This window comes from Chlorocebus sabaeus, chromosome 20, assembly GCF_047675955.1.
Source record: "Chlorocebus sabaeus isolate Y175 chromosome 20, mChlSab1.0.hap1, whole genome shotgun sequence".
NCBI lineage: Eukaryota > Metazoa > Chordata > Mammalia > Primates > Cercopithecidae > Chlorocebus > Chlorocebus sabaeus.
The window spans coordinates 9389728-9408993 of record NC_132923.1 but is presented as its reverse complement, the minus strand read 5'-3'; the positions used below and the strand labels follow the sequence as shown (position 1 = coordinate 9408993).

General features: G+C 52.2%; 3 protein-coding genes across 12 annotated transcripts; 1 reads left to right on the top strand and 2 right to left on the bottom strand.

Annotated features, from left to right (window-relative positions):
- Nucleotides 1-397: 397 nt before the first annotated feature.
- SLC39A1 (solute carrier family 39 member 1) lies at nucleotides 398-5453 on the bottom strand. 2 transcript variants are annotated; one of them, XM_007977025.3, is made up of 4 exons: nucleotides 5364-5453; nucleotides 4397-4615; nucleotides 4089-4219; nucleotides 398-2041 (listed from the first exon to the last, which is right to left on the bottom strand). In XM_007977025.3, exons 2-4 carry the CDS (start codon nucleotides 4581-4583, stop codon nucleotides 1385-1387), a joined length of 975 nt encoding a protein of 324 aa, XP_007975216.2. In that variant the 5' UTR covers nucleotides 4584-4615; nucleotides 5364-5453; the 3' UTR covers nucleotides 398-1384. The 2 variants fall into 2 exon arrangements, with proteins under 2 accessions (XP_007975216.2, XP_007975215.2); XM_007977024.3 differs by having other exon boundaries at nucleotides 4928-5406.
- CREB3L4 (cAMP responsive element binding protein 3 like 4) lies at nucleotides 4965-14947 on the top strand. Of its 9 annotated transcripts, none has more exons than XM_007977031.3 (10): nucleotides 4965-5054; nucleotides 9543-9720; nucleotides 9958-10204; nucleotides 10360-10481; nucleotides 13313-13405; nucleotides 13538-13644; nucleotides 13761-13829; nucleotides 13942-14026; nucleotides 14201-14297; nucleotides 14453-14947. In XM_007977031.3, exons 1-10 carry the CDS (start codon nucleotides 5020-5022, stop codon nucleotides 14644-14646), a joined length of 1227 nt encoding a protein of 408 aa, XP_007975222.3. In that variant the 5' UTR covers nucleotides 4965-5019; the 3' UTR covers nucleotides 14647-14947. The 9 variants fall into 9 exon arrangements, with proteins under 9 accessions (XP_007975222.3, XP_072864457.1, XP_007975224.3 ...); XM_007977033.3 differs by lacking the exon at nucleotides 4965-5054 and adding an exon at nucleotides 8519-9200; XM_007977034.3 differs by lacking the exon at nucleotides 4965-5054 and adding an exon at nucleotides 8706-9180.
- A 152-nt stretch (nucleotides 14948-15099) lies between these two features.
- Nucleotides 15100-18543, bottom strand: JTB (jumping translocation breakpoint). The gene is made up of 5 exons (XM_007977017.3): nucleotides 17785-18543; nucleotides 17591-17628; nucleotides 17307-17389; nucleotides 16424-16503; nucleotides 15100-15423 (listed from the first exon to the last, which is right to left on the bottom strand). Exons 1-5 carry the CDS (start codon nucleotides 17865-17867, stop codon nucleotides 15267-15269), a joined length of 441 nt encoding a protein of 146 aa, XP_007975208.2. The 5' UTR covers nucleotides 17868-18543; the 3' UTR covers nucleotides 15100-15266.
- Between the last annotated feature and the right edge of the window lie 723 nt (nucleotides 18544-19266).

Below are 19266 nucleotides of genomic sequence, written 5' to 3'. Positions count from 1 at the left end.
CCACGCAGCACCGGGAGGAAACGGACTCCACTTCCCAGCAGCCCTGCTGATTCCGGAAACTGGGGACTTCGCTCCACCCTCTCGGCTACTCCCTGAGAGGGGCAAGCTGGGAAGAGTAGTTCTAAATTAGTCCTGAGACTACGAATGGAAACGGGAGAGGAATTAGAGAGGAAAGGAAGAGCGAGCGGAGCGGAGAGGAGGGGGACCGGGAAAGAAGTACCAAGACACAAAGGAGGAAAAATTTGGTTATCTTCAAGGAAGGGGACTATCGGGGCCTGAGTGAAAACAGTGAGACCAAGAATCTTAAAACAGCTGTAAACATCTGGGACTCAGGCCCTCTCAGGCTGGCCACATGCCCACCCCTTTCCCAAAACAAATGAATCAGATACTGTACAGATGTCTAGAAACATCTTTTATTTGGGTAACAGGTCCCAAAACAGGTCAGTTAATAAAATAGATTCTAAAGAATATGGCCCTATGCACAGTCCTCCCTCCCCAAAAATAACGCTGTGGGTAGGCATTGCCCTTTCCCCTTGGGCTCCTCGGGTGTATTTAAAAAAGTTTTGGCAGCTCAGTGTTTATCATCTGGGCATGGGACACCATGTCCATGTCCCCATATTCCTAGGGTACAGTAGCAGTAGGTGGCTGCAGCAACCTTCCTCCTACCCCAGCCCAGAAAATATTTCTGCCCCACCCCAGGATCCAGGACCAAAATAAAGAGCAAGCAGGACCCCTTCACTGAGGTGCTGGGTAGGGCTCAGTGCCACATAACTGTGCTTTGAGAAAGAGGAAGGGGATTTGTTTGGCACTTTAAAAATAGAGGAGTAAGCAGGACTGGAGAAGCCAGAGAAGATACCAAAATTGGCAGGGAGAGACCATTTGGCACTAGTCCCCTGGGAGACGGGAAGAGGGAGATAGATATGAGGGCAGGCGCTAAGAGAAGTAGGAGGGGTCCACTCCAAGTGGCAGGGTGCTGAAATGGGCTAGGACCAACAGGACACTGACTCTAGGTTTATGACCTCTACATAGCTGTCCCACAGCAGCTGGGTGCCCACCTCCAGCCTCCCATGTGAGCCTGTCCTTATGTATAGTGTCCAACTTCTGCTTCTAGCAGTCAAGTGTCTTCCCCAATCCTAATGTCCCCTGATCATGTCTCTAGCGGCTTGACTATCTCTTGTTTCTTGGGACTGGGGCCAGCCTCTCGTCTGCCCACTTCCCTCTCATTAGTCAGATAGGCCCAAAGCCTCTATCTTTAGCTCCCAGAGAATTTTTTGGTCCTCAGTACTTCCCTTCCCCATTCCTTCCTATTCCCCACAACTGGGGGAGGGAAGGGAGAACAGGGGCACCTGATCATCAATCTCCCCTGCCCCTCTCTTGAAGCACCCTAGATTTGGATGAAGAGCAGGCCAGTGAGTAGGGCAAAGCCTGCTAGGAGCAGGATGACCTTGAGGATCCTTTGTTCAGAACTGGCCAGCTCCTGGGGCAGGATTTCCAGAAAGGTGATATAGAGAAAGGTGCCAGCTGCCATGCCCTCTAGCACAGACTGGGCCAGCTGGTGCAGCGGTCCCGCCGACTCAGCCAGAGCTGCACCCAGCCCGATGCCTAGAGGTGTCATGCATGAGAAGAGGATCCCACAGCCAGCCACCACCTGTGCCCTAAGGTGACTCTGCAGCAGCCGCAGGGACAGGCTGACAGCCAGGATGCCCTTGTGGAGCAGCAAAGCCAGGCACAGCTCCATCGCCCGAGCCCGGTCTCGCTGCAGCCCCACCGCCAGTCCCTCAAACACAGAGTGGAGGGCCAGGGAGAATACCAGTACACAGGCACGCAAGGCTGAGGGGCTTGCTGGGGCTCCACTCGCCTGTGGAATCCCTGGCCCATCATGCCAATGCTGCGGCCCACCATTCACTGTTCCCAGCAGAGCCCTTGTTTCCTCAAGAGGTGACGGCCCTGACTGCTCCTTGTAAGCCAATGTGATCTGCTCCATCACCAGGACCAGGAAGAAGCCCATGGCCAGGATGAACTCTTGCAGCGGGAACTGGAGCTGTGGGCAGAAACGGCAGCAAAACGTTCAGGGAAGGAAGAGTGAGATGCAAAATCTGGTGGAAGCCCAGTTACACAGACTTAGGGTCCCACACAGATACAGGGCTACTCTCAGTCACACAAAGATAGAGTGAATTGGTAACACTGACACAGAATGATACACACACACACACAGATTATGGTGTCACTCACAGGGTTACATGTAGACCAAAGTTTCTCAGCTTTGGAACTATTAACATTTTTGGGCCAGCTGCAGTGGCTCATGCCTATAATCTCAGCACTTTGGGAGACCAAAGCAGGCACATCACTTGAGCCCAGGAGTTTGAGACCAGCCTGGCCAACATGGTGAAACACCATCTCTACTAAAAATACAAAAATTAAGGCCGGGCGCAGTGGCTCAAGCCTGTAATCCCAGCACTTTGGGAGGCCGAGACAGGCGGATCACGAGGTCAGGAGATCGAGACCATCCTGGCTAACAAGGTGAAATCCCGTCTCTACTAAAAATACGAAAAAAAAAAAAAAAAAACTAGCTGGGCGAGGTGGCGGGCGCCTGTAGTCCCAGCTACTCGGGAGGCTGAGGCAGGAGAATGGTGTAAACCCGGGAGGCGGAGCTTGCAGTGAGCTGAGATCCGGCCACTGCACTCCAGCCTGGGCAACAGACAGAGCGAGACTCCGTCTCAAAAAAAAAAAAAATACAAAAATTAGCAGGGTGTGGTGGTGGATGCCTGTAATCCCAGCTACTCAGGAGGCTGAGCCAGGAGAATCACTTGAACCCCAGAGGCAGAGGTTGCAGTGAGTCAAGATTGTGCCACTGCACTCCAGCCTGGGCAACAGAGCAAGACTCTTTCTCAAAACAAACAAACAAACAAGCAAACAAACAAAAACACATTTTGGGCCAGATAATTCTTTGCCATGGGAGCTGTCTTGTGCACTGTAGATTAATAGCATTTCTGATCTCTACCTACCAAATGCCAACAGCAGGCACAATGTTCCCTCTATCCCCCTCCCCACTGTGACAACTAAAAATATCCCTAGAATGTTTCCTGAGGGGCAAAGCCACACTCCTAGTTGAGAGTCATGGATGTAGACATACATGAAATGGTCACACATTAGCCCACCTCCCCAAATACATAGAGCCACATATCACAGGACATTCAGGCTTATACGCAGTCACACGGAGACACAGGTCACTCAGTCACAGATACAAAGGATTACATCCAGTGCCACTTCCTCAGTTTTAGGGGAAAAAAGAGAGGAAAGAGCCCAGGATGACTTTCCTGCCCCACTATCCAACGGCCTCAGTTTTTGCTACAATAAACCAAGTCCTATGCCGTGGACTTGATCATTCCTCACAGCCCACTTCCTTAGGCCAAGGCCTAAAAAGGTCAGCAACACCAGGACCCAGGGAATCACCTCCTATCCTTCTCATGCCTACAGAGACCTCTATCTCCAGCCCTTTAGGAAAGTGGTTGGCCGGGCACAGTGGCTCAAGCCTGTAATCCCAGCACTTTGGGAGGCCGAGACGGGCGGATCACGAGGTCAGGATATCGAGACCATCCTGGCTAACACAGTGAAACCCCGTCTCTACTAAAAAATACAAAAAACTAGCCGGGCGCCTGTAGTCCCAGCTACTCAGGAGGCTGAGGCAGGAGAATGGCGTAAATCCGGGAGGCAGAGCTTGCAGTGAGCTGAGATCTGGCCACTGCACTCTCCGCCTCAAAAAAAAAAAAAGGAAAGTGGTGAGAGAGTGAAGATGATTCTTGGAGCACTTGTTGGTAGCTAGAACTGAGAACCCACAGAGAAAGTCACACACCTGAGAAAAAATGTCTTACTGTCTCAAAGGGCATGTAGGGGTCACACAGGGAATGGGGAAGGGGGAGGGAACACAGAAAGAATTATGCCCCATAACCAAAAATCACTATTCATATCACATGCCAAGAGCCTTCCACAAAGTCACGGAGTGGCACATGAATCGATCTCCACAAACCAACACTCCTAGAGGTGTGTGATTTCCCTCCCGCATGTCACATGTCCAGGTCAGCGCTCACCGTCACGTGCAAGGCTGCCAGGGCCTCATCTATGGCAGCCAAGTAGTCAGGCAGCAGGTCCAGGAGACAAGTGGCCAAAAAGACGCCTCCCGCAAAACAGCTTACTAGGCTCAGCGCTTTCTGGCGGGAAGCTGGGTAGGGGTTAAGCACAGAGGAGAATGAGCAAACAAACCCCCTCCAGGGCCCACCACCCCAACCCAAACAATGGCTACCCTTGCCTTTCCCTCCTCCTTTGGTCACTCCCCACAGCCCCAGAGCCCTCCCTAAGCCAAGCATTCCTAGGAGTGTGGGGAAAAGGAGAGGTTTACCTGAGGCTTCATGGTTAGCTCCTGGCCGGCGCAGCACACAGATGGGCACCAGGCTGCAGAGGAGGGTGAGCACCAGCAGCAGCACCAGGGCCCCCAACTTCACCTCCAGCCCCACAGGCACTGGAGGCTCTGAAGCTACCGCCTCTGGGCGCCACACCAGGAGCTCTGGCTCTCCCCAGGGCCCCATGGTGCTGCTGGTAGCTCCAGTGACTCTCAGACCTAGGAAGACAGACCACAGTGGGTGGGGAAAAATCATGCAAGGGAAGATGGGGCAAGGAATGGAGAAGCTTGGTCAGCAGAGTGCAGCTCCCTGGCCCCAGCCACTTTGTGACCTTCCCCAACCCAGGGTGACTCATCTACTCCTGTACCAGGAACATTCCTCTCTTCTCACACTTTCTTTCCCAAGTGACTTATTCAGGGAGACTGCAAGGGGGAAAACTAGGCCTGGGAAAGGCTGTATGGGTATCTCATCACCCTTTCACCTGGCGCCCCCAGCGAACTAGGAAACTAGGAGCCGCCTCCTAATAGGACCTGGAGCTGGAGTTCCCCTAAGGAATGTAGAGGCCAGGTCCCCAACTCCCGAACGGAGTGGGTGAAGCCAAAAAGGCTGGGGCTGTGCAGAGATGTCATGGGTATCTTCGTGGCTCGCCTGGACAGGGTAAGTTTGGGTGCTGGATCGCTCCATCGTTCCCCTTTTCCCAGCACAGAGAGCAAGCGCTTCAGGCCCCAGGCTGGGACCTAGAGGCAGATGGCCAAGGAGAGGGGCCCTAAGAGTCTGCGGTCCCGGGACGGACTAAGGCGACACTGAGGGCGGTGCCTGAAAGTCCGGGCTCCAGGAGGCGGGGTGCGAGGCCGCCAGCGTCGCGGGAAGCAGATGAAGAATACGTGAACTGGGACTCCTGCTCCCGGGCCCGGGGAGGCCTGGGCAGCCCGACCTGGACCCCGCTCCCAGAAAGCCCGCACTCACCTCCCGAGGGTCTCACTACATGGTCTCCGCGCGCTTCCGGCCTACAGTCGGGAATTCCCGCCCCCTTGCATAGCTCCCCCCTCCCCCACAGAAGCCGCGTACCCACGCCCGACTGCCAATGGCAGAGCCGAGTGGGCGGGGACAGACCGGGAGTGACGTGAGTTAGTAGCAATCAGAGACCGGGAGCGGGAGCGGGCGGAGCAGGCAACGAGAGGAGAGTGAGCGAGAGCGAGGGCGGAGATTAGGAAAAGGACCTCGGGGCTGGTCCCCTGGGGCGCATCTGTGGAGGACTGACGACGGGCCAGAGCGGGCTGGTCAACAAAGGCTTTGATTATATGGATATTTTTAAAAGAGGGAGACCCCGCACTGTCAAGTCTTCCGGCCTACATCTGAAGACATGTTCCTGGCCTTGGGCCAAAGTCTCATCTGTCTCTCAGAAGGCTCTGACACCCCGTCAGTGCCTCTTGGCGCCCAAGGGAAGGCATTCCCTTCTTGTCACCAATTTCCTTGCCTGCTTTCCCTCGCCAGCACCCACAACAAGGAAAAAGACAAAGCAGAATTGGAAAGCGGGGAAAGCAAAGAGAGAGGGTATGTTTTGAAAATCATCTCTTCTCGACTACTCCTGACACTCAGTGCAGCCTCCGCCTTCTCCAGGTGGGTGGGGACGTGGTGGGACCGGAATGCGGGGTGCTGAAGCCACGCCCAGGGAAGAGCCCCCAGCGCATTCCAGGCTACCTGCGCACCGCGCCTGCGGGCATCTGGCCAGCTCTCCCACCTGATCTCCAGCCCAGCTCCCGCCACCCTCGCCGGTCTGCTTGCTGTTTGCTGTTCCTTGAATGCCCCAAGGTAGTTGTTTCAGCTCAGGACTTTCACCGTTTCCTCAACCTGGATTCTTGTGACTCGCAACCCTGTGCTATGAGGATCCTCTTCTAGCCTCAAAGGACGGTAAAGACAAAAGAAAATTTAAAAAGGGGGCCAAGCTATTCTTTTATGCAAAGGTGAAAAAAGCTTCATTGCCTAAAGAAGGAGATGGGATCTTGCTTCCTACAGCAAAATTAATTTTAAAAAAAGAAAGAAAGAAAGAAAAAAAGGAACAGTGTAATGCTTCTCACAAGGCTCCAGAAACGAAGCCCAGTAATTCCTTAAGTAAAAGAGGAATGTGAAGACTTCGTAAGGAGCTGGGCGCGGTGGTCCACGCCTGTAATCCCAGCATTTTGGAAGGCCGAGGAGGGTGGATCACCTGAGGTCAGAAGTTCAAGACCAGCCTGGTCAACATGGTGAAACCCCGTCTGACTAAATATACAAAAATTAGCCGGTCGTGGTGGCGGATGCCTGTAATCCCAGCTACTTGGGAGGCTGAGGCTGAAGCAGGAGAATCGCTTGAACCCGGGAGCCGGAGATTGCAGTGAGCCGAGATCTCGCCACCGCACTCCAGCCTGGGCTACAGAGCGAGACTCCGTCTCAAAACAAACAAACAAACAAAAAATTGGCCAGGCGCGGTGGCTCACGCCTGTAATACCAGCACTTTGGGAGGCCGAGGCGGGCGGATCGCGAGGTCAGGAGATCCAGACCATCCTGGCTAACGCGGTGAAACCCCCGTCTCTACTAAATAAAATAAAATAAAATACAAAAAAATTAGCTGGGTGTGGTGGCAGGCGCCTGTAGTCCCAGCTACTTGGGAGGCTGAGGCAGGAGAATGGCTTGAACACGGGAGGCGGAGCTTGCAGTAAGCAGAGACCGTGGACCACTGCACTCCAGCCTGGGTGATAGAGCGAGACTCCATCTCAAAAAAAAAAAAAAAAAAAAAAATTATTCGTAATTGGTAACATTAACAAGGAATTATGACTGGAGGGGTGAGGAAACCTGGACTCTGGTCCAAGCTCTACCTTTATAGTTGTCAAATATATATATATATACACACATACAGATATGTCATATATGGCTAATAGTTGTATATATTTATGGTGTACAACATGATGTTTTGAAATATATGTACATTGGGGCTGGGCGCGGTGGCTCACGCCTGTAATCGCAGCACTTTGGGAGGCCGAGGCGGGTGGATCACGAGGTCAGGAGATCAGGATCATCCTGGCTAACACGGTGAAACCTCGTCTCTACTAAAAATACAAAAAATTAGCCGGGCGTGGTGGCAGGTGCCTGTAGTCCCAGCGACTCGGAGGCTGAGACAGGAGAATGGCGTGAACCCGGGATGCGGAGCTTGCAGTGAACCGAGATCTTGCCACTGCACTCCAGCCTGGGCGACAGAGCGAGACTCCGTCTCAAAAGAGAAAAAAAACAAAAACAAAAATTTGTCAGCTCTATTTGCTGTAAGAACTATATGAGTAACATGAAAATGCCTGACTAGACCCTGTTCCTGTTTTTAGTCTTAGCTCGTTCAAATCTTCATGAGGATTATTAACAGCAGTTTGAGTTCTGGGATTCACACTCCAAACTACTGTTTTGCTCACCCAGCTACCCTTTTCTGAAATACTACTGGAAAACCATACCTGTATCAGTTAACCTCCATTATTTTACTTGAAGTGAATTCCTGGACCATGAGACATTAGACCAAAGCTAAAAATAAAAATAAAAAAATCAATCAACCCTGAGTTTTGGTATTACTGCTTTCAAGTCATGGATCTGCCTCCTCACAGGTAAAATTTGCAAAATATTACCCGCCGTGTGTGCCTCAGAACCGTTATGGATTAAGGAAGAGAACAATGTTTATGAAAACGTTTTGTAAATTATACAAATGTGGGACATAATGTTCCTGGTAACTGTATGCAAACAATAAGACAACAAAACAAACGCAAAAGCCTTTTTAACTTGTTGCAGTTTTCCTGCCCGGTGTCCCCTCCGCGAATGAGCAGCGTGCAGCGAGCATGTGCGCGCAGTTGCGGTTCTCCATCAACGCCACACTGCTCGGCTTGCGGCCTGCCGAGCGAGGCTCACCGTTCCACTGGGGTCAGTGGGCTATTGACTCCCCGCCTGGGTGAAACCGGAGCTTCCGAGTCACGTGGCGCGCGAAAACAAACCAGGCTGCTCAGGGTTTCCCGTAGCTTTCCCCCAGCTTCCTGGCGATTCATATTCTGGCGCTTACCCCTCCCTTTGGTCCGGCGGAACCCAATCCCCGCCTGACAAGTCAGTCCCGCCGGCCGGACGCCGTGGCGCGCGCCTGTGGCCCCAGCTGCTCGAGGTGCTGAGGCGGGAGAATCACCTGAGCCCGGGAGGTCGGGGGCTGCATGGAACCGTGATCGCACCACCGCACTCCAGCCTGGGCAACTGAGCGAGACCCTACCTACAAAAATAAGAATAAAGAAAAAAAAAAAAAAAAAAAAGAACTGCGGCCCCATTGGCCTGACTCTTCTGAACAGCCTAGCTGTCTCCGACCAGTTACGGAGGAGGCGGCCTTGAGAGGGTAGTGCCCATTGGCTCGATGTCCTGCCCTTCCGAAACCTAAGTCTTTAGCTTCCAATCAGGACTCAGCTTTGGGAAGAGCGCCACGCGGTGGGCGAGAGGATGCCCAGTAAATCCGCAGGTCTTTTGACTTTTCCGCCTTTGTTTACAACCCCGTTGTGATCTCACTGTTGAAAAAGCGAGGGCTAGAGAACAGGCATTCAAATATCCTGTGCTCCAGTCACAGCCTTTTCTATTCTTCCGCTAGGAGACACCAAACCCTGGGGAAGATTTACTATAGCTAAGAGAAAACTGAAGCAGAAAGGGCGCGGATACCTACTTCTTAAATTCCGTTTGTGGACCCTCAGACTCTTAGTTCCCTACTCCCAGATACAGCGGCCCTACCGTGGCTCCTGGCAAGGTGTCACCCACTTTTGTAGTGTAAGAATGGGGGCGGGGTTTGGCTGGGCAGGTCCAGGATACGAGATCCTGGAAGAAAGAAAAGGTGTTGTGTTTGGGGCGGTCAACGGGCTACGCTGGCTTGACAGGGCTGGACTCTTCAGAACAGGTAATGCTTGGGGGGCCTGTTTGTCTGAACGTGAGGGATAGGGCTGAAGGTGAAATATCCAGGGGACAGGTGAGGGGGCTTGCTAGTGAGAAAGCGCGGGGGGCGGGGGAGCGGGGATAATGGAAGAGGGAGCAGAGGAGCCCAGAAACTGTAGGGTGTAGGAAGCAGCCATCATTCCCTTTCTGCAACCCTCCGTCTCACACGCCTTCCTGCAGAAGCATGGATCTCGGTATCCCTGACCTGCTGGACGCGTGGCTGGAGCCCCCAGAGGATATCTTCTCGACAGGATCCGTCCTGGAGCTGGGACTCCACTGCCCCCCTCCAGAGGTTCCGGTGACTAGGCTACAGGAACAGGGACTGCAAGGCTGGAAGTCCGGTGGGGACCATGGCTGTGTGAGTGTGACGAGTGGGAGTTGGGGTGGGGTTGAGACACAACTCTGTTGTAAGAGGCTTCAGCTCCCACTTGGAGACAGGTCTGAAAACAGACCACCCCGAAAATAGATGTAAGTTGTATAATAACTATCTCCATGCCCAAGAAGTGAAAGGACTGAAAATGAAGCATAAGGCTGATGTCAGGTAGGACTTCCAAAATTCTTCCCCGCACATATATATAACCTTTTCCTACTGTAGGGCCTTCAAGAGAGTGAGCCTGAAGATTTCTTGAAGCTTTTCATTGATCCCAATGAGGTGTACTGCTCAGAAGCATCTCCTGGCAATGACAGTGGCACCTCTGAGGACCCCTGCCGTCCAGACAGTCCCCCTGCCCCCAGGGCAACCAGTTCTCCTACGCTCTATGAAGTTGTCTATGAGGCAGGGGCCCTGGAGAGGATGCAGGGGGAAACTGGGCCAACTGTAGGCCTCATCTCCATCCAGCTAGGTCAGTGTTCTTTGTGGGAAGGGGAAAATGGCCCTTTGAGACTGGCCCTAACCATGGGGTTAAGGGGGTTTACCCAACCTGTGCCACTACCCAGGCCCTGCTGCTGTCAGGGTCCCTAAGTATCCTTTCTCCCAGCTACCTGTTTTCTACTCCAGATCAGTGGAGCCCAGCATTTATGGTACCTGATTCCTGCATGGTCAGTGAGCTGCCCTTTGATGCTCATGCCCACATCTTGCCCAGAGCAGGCACCTTAGCCCCAGTGCCTTGTACAACCCTGGTGAGTCTTGGTGTCAGCCAGAACCACTACTCCTTGATACATATGTAATGACACAGACAGGGCAAAGGGATGAGGGAAGGGAAACTGATGATGAACTGCCTTTGCCCCAGTTTTTGTGGCATTGGGCCTGAAGACCAAGGAGACATGAACAGTTGAACAATTTTTTATTTTCTGAGCCAGGGTCTTACTCTGTCGTCCAGGTTGGAGTGCAGTGGTGCAGTCATGGCTCACTGCATCCTCAATGTCTTGGGCTCAAGCAATCCTCCCACCTCAGCCTCCTGAGTAGCTGGGACTACAGGTGTGTGCCACGTCTGGCTAATTTTGGTAGAGATGGGGTTTTGGGGTTTCGCCATGTTGCCCAGGCTCAGGCTCGTCTGAATCTCCTGAGTTCAAGCGATCTCCCTGCCTCAGCCTCCCAAAGTGATGGGATTACAGGCATGAGCCATGGTGCCCGGCCAACATGAACAATATGGGGTCTCACTCTGTCACCCAGGCTGGAGTGCAGTGGCACGATCTCAGCTCAACTGCAACCTCCGCCTCCTGGGTTCAAGTGATTCACCTGCCTCAGCCTCCCAAGTAGCTGGGACTACAGGTGCCTGCTACCACACCTGGCTAATTTTTGTATTTTTAGTAGAGACGGGGTTTCACCATATTGGCCAGGCTGGTCTTGAACTCCTGACTTTGTGATCCGCCTGCCTCAGCCTCCCAAAGTGCTGGGATTACAGGTGTGAGCCACCGCGCCCAACCCAACATGAACAATTTTAAAAGCAGGAAAGGACAAGAGAGAGAGAACCCTTGTGGGTAAGGTAGCAACAACTCAGTTAAGGTGGGGTGAGGGAATCTGGGGACAGGGCTCAGGAGAAAGCCCAGACTTTGTGTGCATTGTATTCTTAGCCAGAGCCATTATCTCGGCCTTGGGTCAGGACACAGAAATGGGACAGGCCACCTGGGAATCCCAACTAGTTATAGGTACGGGAAGGAAGAAAAACAATAGCAGCAATGTTTCCACTGGAACAGTTGCCCAGGAGGCACCCACTGGCTAGTGCTACAGTGTAGCAGAGGTATCACATTAGATGCCTTCTCAAGGCCGGCTGGGCAGAGTCCAAGGCCAGGTAAAGAGGGGGCTGTGCTCAGATCACTGTTCCTCCCTTTCCTCTGAAAATTACTCCTTGTACCCAAAAGGCAGGGACCAGGTCCTAGCCTCTCTTCAAATCTGCAGTTGAAGCTGGGACCAAAAGCCAAGTTAAGCATCTTAGAATCTTTTTTTTTTAAAAAAACAGAGTCTCTTGGCCGGGCGCGGTGGCTCACGCCTGTAATCCCAGCACTTTGGGAGGCCGAGACGGGCGGATCACAAGGTCAGGAGATCGAGACCATCCTGGCGAACACGGTGAAACCCCGTCTCTACTAAAAAATACAAAAAACTAGCTGGGCGAGGTGGCGGGCGCCTGTAGTCCCAGCTACTCGGGAGGCTGAGGCAGGAGAATGGTGTAAACCCGGGAGGCGGAGCTTGTAGTGAGCCGAGTTCGTGCCACTGCACTCCAGCCTGGGCGACAGAGCAAAGACTCCGTCTCAAAAAAAAAAAAAAAAAAAAAAAACAAAAACAGAGTCTCTCTATGTCACTAGGCTGGAGTGCAATGGTGCCATCTCAGCTTACTGCAACCTCTGCCTCCCAGGTTCAAGCGATTCTCCTGCCTCAGCCTCCTGAGTAGCTGGGACTACAGGCTCGTGCCACCATGCCCAGCTAATTTTTTTTTTTTTTTTTTTTTTTGAGATGGAGTCTCGCTCTGTCGCCCAGGCTGGAGTGCAGTGGTACAATCTTGGCTTACTGCAAGCTCCGCCTCCTGGGTTCACGCCATTCTCCTGCCTCAGCCTCCTGAGCAGCTGGGACTACAGGTGTCCACCACCACGCCCGGCTAATTTTTTGTATTTTTAGTAGAGACAGGGTTTCACCATGTTATTAGCCAGGATGGTCTCGATCTTCTGACCTCGTGATCCGCCTGCCTCGGCCTCCCAAAGTGCTGGGATTACAGGCGTGAGCCACCGCGCCTGGCCTAATTTTTGTATTTTTAGTAGAGGCAGGGTTTCACCATGTTGGCCAGGCTGGTCTCAGGTAATGCGCCCACCTTGGCATCCCAAAGTGCTGGGATTACAGGCGTGAGCCCAGCCACATATACATCTTTCAAAAAGAAATACTAGTGAGAAAGGCAAGTTACTCAGTTGATGGGCTCAGGTTCACCACCAGCACCATCTACTCTCCCTGCATCCTCTCTTGTGATTTGCTGTGAGACGTATGGCTGCCTTTGGGAAGCTTCGTATGAGAGGGGACAGAACCTTAGTCTGAGAAGCGGAGCTCAGACCCTAGGGGAGAATAGGCCACTGCCCCAGGGAATTCCCTGTGGTTGACACGCAACTGAATAACACACTCTGCTAAATGGAAGTTAATGGCTGAAAGTGAATCATGTGCTTGCTGTAAGGAAATTATGTAAACTTCACTGTAGTGAGTTCTTTCAGGTTCTCTTGGGTATGGGGAGACATGGACCAGAATAAGCCTTCCCTAGCTTGCTCAGGGTGCCAAGGTCCTAAGTCTCTGGGTGAAGGATATGACAATACCCTCCTCTCTCCCTTCTTGGCCTCAGGAAGTCCCTTTGGCTTGATCTAGAACCTGTCGGAATTAAGGTCTCTGCCCCTCACCTCACCTCTAGATTAAAGTTGTCTCCCAGTGCAAATAGGAAGCACTCTCCAGAAGGCATGTAGAGGGAGTAGCCTGGGTGTTGCAAATGGCATGACCCCCTCCTCAATCCTACTGCATCTTCTCCTGCCCCTATCCCCAGCTGCCCTGTCAAACCCTGTTCCTGACGGATGAGGAGAAGCGTCTGCTGGGGCAGGAAGGGGTTTCTCTGCCCTCTCACCTGCCCCTCACCAAGGTAACATGCTTCCCCTAAGGGTATCCCAACCCAGGGGCCTCACCTGGGTTGACCTGGCCAATATCCCAGGAGAAGCACTGGGGAGTTGGGGGCAGGTGAAGGACCCAGGACTCACACATCCTGGGCCTCCAGGCAGAGGAGAGGGTCCTCAAGAAGGTCAGGAGGAAAATCCGTAACAAGCAGTCAGCTCAGGACAGTCGGCGGCGGAAGAAGGAGTACATTGATGGGCTGGAGAGCAGGTATGCCTGGATTATTTCTGGCTTCCTGTGGGCCATGTCTGGGCCCCTTCCTCACCACGGCAGGGAAAGTAAGGGACTTAGGTTGCTGAGCCTTGTCCTACCTCCCCACACTCTAGGGTGGCAGCCTGTTCTGCACAGAACCAAGAATTACAGAAAAAAGTCCAGGAGCTGGAGAGGCACAATATGTGAGTGAAAGCATTGTGTGTGTGTGTTTTAAAGGCGGGTACAGCACACAGGGGCACCATTCTTGGCTCCTGGTACCCAGAAGATACTAACTCTTCATTCCTCCTTTCCCAGCTCCTTGGTAGCTCAGCTCCGCCAGCTGCAGACGCTAATTGCTCAAACTTCCAACAAAGCCGCCCAGACCAGCACTTGTGTTCTGGTACCATTAGTCTATCTACTCCCATCTGCCCCCACGTCCACCATCTTCCCCCACACTTCTATCCTTATACCCCGACTACCCAGCCAGATCTACTTCCCACATCTGATAACCCCAGCTGGCCTCCATTCACTCTGCCCCCTACTCCCTTCCTCTGTTCCTCTTGCTTCCTCCCAGATTCTTCTTTTTTCCCTGGCTCTCATCATCCTGCCCAGCTTCAGTCCATTCCAGGGTCGACCAGAAGCTGGGCCTGAGGATTACCAGCCTCACGGAGGTGAGAGGCAAGGGCAGGGAGCAACCCCTGGCTGAGCAAGGGATGGGGACTATGTTCTCCAAGGTCGTCAAGAAGCAAAAGGGAGGTCCTGTCCTGTCTAGGGTCTCCCACCCAGGGGAGCACTCTACTACTGCCTTCTCTCCTTCACCTCACAGTGACTTCCAGAAATATCCTGACCCACAAGGACATAACAGAAAATCTGGAGACCCAAGTGGTAGAGTCCAGACTGAGGGAGCCACCTGGAGCCAAGGATGCAAATGACTCAACAAGGACACTGCTTGAGAAGATGGGAGGGAAGCCAAGACCCAGTGGGCGCATCGGGACCGTGCTGCATGCAGATGAGATGTGAGCTGGAACAGACCTTCCTGGCCCACTTGCTGATCACAAGAAGGAATCCTGGGCTTCCTTACGGCTTTGCTTCCCACTGGGATTCCTACTTAGGTGTCTGCCCTCAGGAGTCCAAATCACTTCAGGACACCCCAAGAGATGTCCTTTAGTCTCTCTCTGCCTGAGGCCCAGTCTGCATTTGTTTGCATATATGAGAGGGTACCTCAAATACTTTTGTTATGTATCTATGATTTTATTTCTTCTTTGGGGATAGGGTTGAGGGGAAATAAGTTTTGAGTGATAAATAAACGTTTTAACTGAAATTGTATCCCAGAAGTCTGATACAAGTAGTAGAAGAGGGGGAAAACAAGGGAGAAGTGGTGGGGAAGACTTGGTAGATTAGGGCCTTAAGTAGCCGCCTCCTTTCCCTCTCTGCCCCTATGACTTCCTGCTCCAAGTTACAGAAGGGAAGGAAACCATTTTACTCTTTTTATTCTGCTCATTAATGATCTGAAAGAAGAGGACGGGGAAAAGGGGATTCCACCACAAGGCTCCAAAGAACCAAGAGTGCAAATCAGTCCATTTCACTTTCACTGTCTGAGATTGGGTCTCTAAGACCCAGGATAAAAGGGTGGAATGTAGCTATATGGACTCGATTTGCTTCCGGACCTTTTCCAGAGCCTTTCTGTCCAGTTGTCGCTGACGAATGATGACAAGACAAGCGAAGATCAGGGCCACAAACACAACAGCCCCTTCGAACTTCCAAAATAAGTGTTGTTCCATCAAAGCTGAGCGGCAGCTGAGGGCAGGAAGGAATAGTTATTCCCAGGGAAGGCCAGACAGCTTCTCCTTCTAATCTCCCTTCTACTTCAGCCTAGCCAGGATATATTCAAGAGGAAATCAGAGCCAGGCTTCTGGTGTGTGTATAGTACACAAATCCCTCTCAAATAGATCATTTAATTTATTCTCTGGATAAGCAGAGCTAGTATTAACTAATTTTACTGATGAGAAAATATGGCCAATAACATAGTGCTGAGGAATAGAGCTGGAACTTGGATTCAAGTAATTTGGTTCCAAATCCCATCTTCCTTGTTTCTTATTTTTGAGATGGTGTCTCGTTCTGTCACCCAGACTGGAGTGCAGTGGTGTGACCTTGGCTCACTGAGGTCACACCACTCCCCTGCCCAGGTTTAAGCAGTTCTCTGCCTCAGCCTCTCAAGTAGCTGGGATTACAAGTGCCTGCCATCAAGCCCGGCTAATTTTTGAATTTTTAATAGAGACGGGGTTTCACCATCTTGGCCAGCCGGTATTGAACTCCTGACCTCGTGATCCACCCGCCTCAGTCTCCCAAAGTGCTGGGATTACAGGTGTGAGCTACCCCTCCCGGCCTTTTTTTTTTTTTTTTTTTTTTTGAGACACAGTCTCGCTCTATCACCCAGGCTGGAGTGCAGTGGCATGATCTTGGCCCACTTTAACCTCTGCCTCTTAGGTTCAAGCGATTCTCCCTGCCTCAGCCTCCCAAGTAGCTGGGATTATGGGCACCCACCACCACACCGGCTAATTTTTGTATTTTTAGTAGAGATGGGGTTTCACCACATTGGCCAGGCTGATCTTGAACTCCTGACCTTAGGTGATCCGTTAGCCTCAGCCTCCCAAAGTGCTGGGATTATAGGTGTGAGCCCGGCCACCTCTTCTTTCAAATATTCCATGCTACCGCCAGACCAGGGGAAAAGGTGGGACCATCCATCTAAAGTCATAGGAGCAAAGGAGGTGATCCAGAGAAGAGAAACAGCACTCACCTTTTGAACTCAATTCTCTTAGATGAGCTGCATGTGATTTTCTCTACATACCCTGTGGGACCACACTCAGGGGTAGTTTTCTGCCAGGAGAAAAGGAGCAAAGTACATGTTAGGAAGGGGCAACAGAGAAACAAAAAGGCTGCCATTCAGAAGGTGCAGGTGCCCAACTATTATGGTTTGGAGTGGTAGGCAACAGAGAGCTAATGAAAGAGTTCTGATGCGGATGGTGGAGGTGGTGGCTGCATGTTAGAACACTTCAGAGGCAACAATCTAAGAGAGGCAAGCATACATTCCATTCCAGAGCCTACTATACTAAAAGTGAATAAAACATAGTTATCATCTGAGGCCAGGCACGGTGGCTCACGCCTGTAATCCCAGCACTTTGGAATGCTGAGGCAGGCAGATCATGAAGTGAGGAGTTAAGAGACCAGCCTGGCCAACATAGTGAAACCCGAGTCTACTAAAAATACAAAAATTAGCCAAGCAAGGTGGAACGCGCCTTCAGTCCCAGTTAGCTACTCGGGAGGCTGAGGCAGGAGAATCGCTTGAACCCGGGAGGTGGAGGTCGTGGTGAGCCGAGACCACGCCACTGCACTCCAGCCTGGGCAACAGAGTGAGACTCCATCTCAAAAACAAACAAACAAACAAACAAAAAAACCATAGTTGTCAGTTGAATACTGCCATTAGCTTGGAAAGAAAGAGGCACATTTTCAGGGGAAAGGCAAGTACAGATTTGGACATACACTGAGACCGCAAGAAGAAAGAAAAAAAGATGATGCAAAGGCAGCTTAATAAGACTTGGATGTTAACATGTTGCTTAAGTGTTTGCTTGGATGTCCAAAAAAAATAAAAGGCGGGGGGGGGTAGAGAAACAGATACTCACAGCCTGGAAATTAGAGCATGGAGAGCACTCTGTTGTTACCACAAACTCTTCCACCAGCCAGCATGGTAAATTTGAGGTGCTCGCTGAAAGGAAAGATAAATGCCAATCCCAGACCATTCAGAAAACATTTCTCCCAAAGGCTCTGCCCAGCCAAATTCCCGGCACAGCGCTTGCCCTCATTCCATGTGGTGCCGCCCTTTTCCACCTGTGCTCTTGGTATATGGGGAAGATACTAAAACCAAAAACAAATGACGGAAGTGTCGGGTTCCCAGACAATCACCCACCTGACAGCTTCTCCTCCTGCACAGGAGCCTCTGCTTGACTGCAGCGGAGTGGGCGGAAGGGACGAAAGTCAAAATCCAGAAAATAGGGCACCCCCTCCTGCGCTGTCCATGGATAGGGTCTCCCCCAACCCCGGGGCCGGGAGCGATCCTGTCCTCCAGTGACCTCCTTTTCCCTCCCCTTACCCGCTCCTTACCAGAGCTTTAAGGTGAAAGCACAGAGCAACCAGCAGAGGTGGCGGCCCTGGGGGAGGCCATGCCTCCCGGAGCCCGCAGGCATGGAGCGCTAAGTGTCGCACCTGTCAGAACAGAGGGACCTACGCCGCAGGCCTCGTGCCTCCGTCAGAGCGCAGAGGCGGCACTTACTCTGCAGCCCTCCCAGAGGTTCCAGGTCAGGGCAGGGAAGGCCGAAGTTGCCTGTCGGAGCAGAGGATCTTTCGGGACGTCCCCGTTGCCACAGCGAGAAAAATCGATTACGCGTTTGCGGGCCAGGAAGGCGAGCGCCTTCTGCGGGGTCCACAGGGCGCTGGAGGAAGGGCCGGCGGGGGAGCACGGCCCTAGCGCCCGCTCACCTCCGCTCCCGCCCCCAACGCAGCCATCTAGCCCCGTGGATGATCCTCGGGCGCTGGCCCGAGCTGGGGGCCCGGTGTTCCCGGGCGCGTTCCGTCGTAGCCCGCTGGGGCTTGTAGTCTTCCGCGGTCGGTGGCGCCTCGCCTGCTGGGAATTAACTCGGCGCCCCGTTGCATTGTGGTCCCGGTAGTCTTTGCGAGAATGGCAAATGGCGGTTGCAGAGGCTCGTCGGGATTTTTGGCTCGCTGATCCCTGGCTGGCTCCTGTTTGTTCATTCTGGACTGGTGAGCAGGGACAATACGTCGCCGTCTCAGGACTTTGCTCTCTCCTTAAAACCCTAGGATTCACCGTCAAGCTTCAGTTTGTCATCCTTCTGCAGCTGCCCCTTCATCGCCACCGATGGTCCAGTGGAGAAGCTGTGTTGGAGGTCAAGGGATGGAGGCGAAACTGCGCGTTCTCGTCCCTGCAGAAGCGGGAATATCCGAGACACATGGCGAACGTGAAACTTTCTCCTTGTCTCTTGGCTCCCACTCCGCTACACAGATGAACGGTGTCACTTTCCCTCCTGTTACTTGCTAAGCCTACTCCGCAGAGCTGGTCCTTTGCATAATCTCTTCAAATGTTCTCAACTCTCCCTTGCTCCTACATAGTGGAGTAATCATAAGTGCAATGAGAAAGCATGAGATTTGAAGTTCCAATAAGTGTTGAGTCTAGGTTCTGGTGGTTATTAACTCCATGATCTTAGGACAGTATCTGACTCTCAGTGTTCTGTGTGAAACGGAAATGCTAATGTGCATTTACCAGGACTTTTTCTTGCGAGAGGCAAATGAAATGTGTCTCCGTTTCATGAGTAAGTTCAGAGAATGTAAGTGACTTGTCCAGGGTCAGCAAGCTAGTGAGTGGGAAAGCTGAGGCTTGGGCCTAGACTGTCAACACCCAGGCCAGAGATTCATTGCCTGCTTTTCATCCTACGTAGTGAAACCTTGATATACACTCAGACCTGCAGTGACTTGACCAGCACTCTGGGTTCATGCTTTACTGTCTGATAATGAATTTTCATTTACTTTTATTTTTTTTCTTAGGGTCTCGGTCTGTCACCCAGGCCAGAA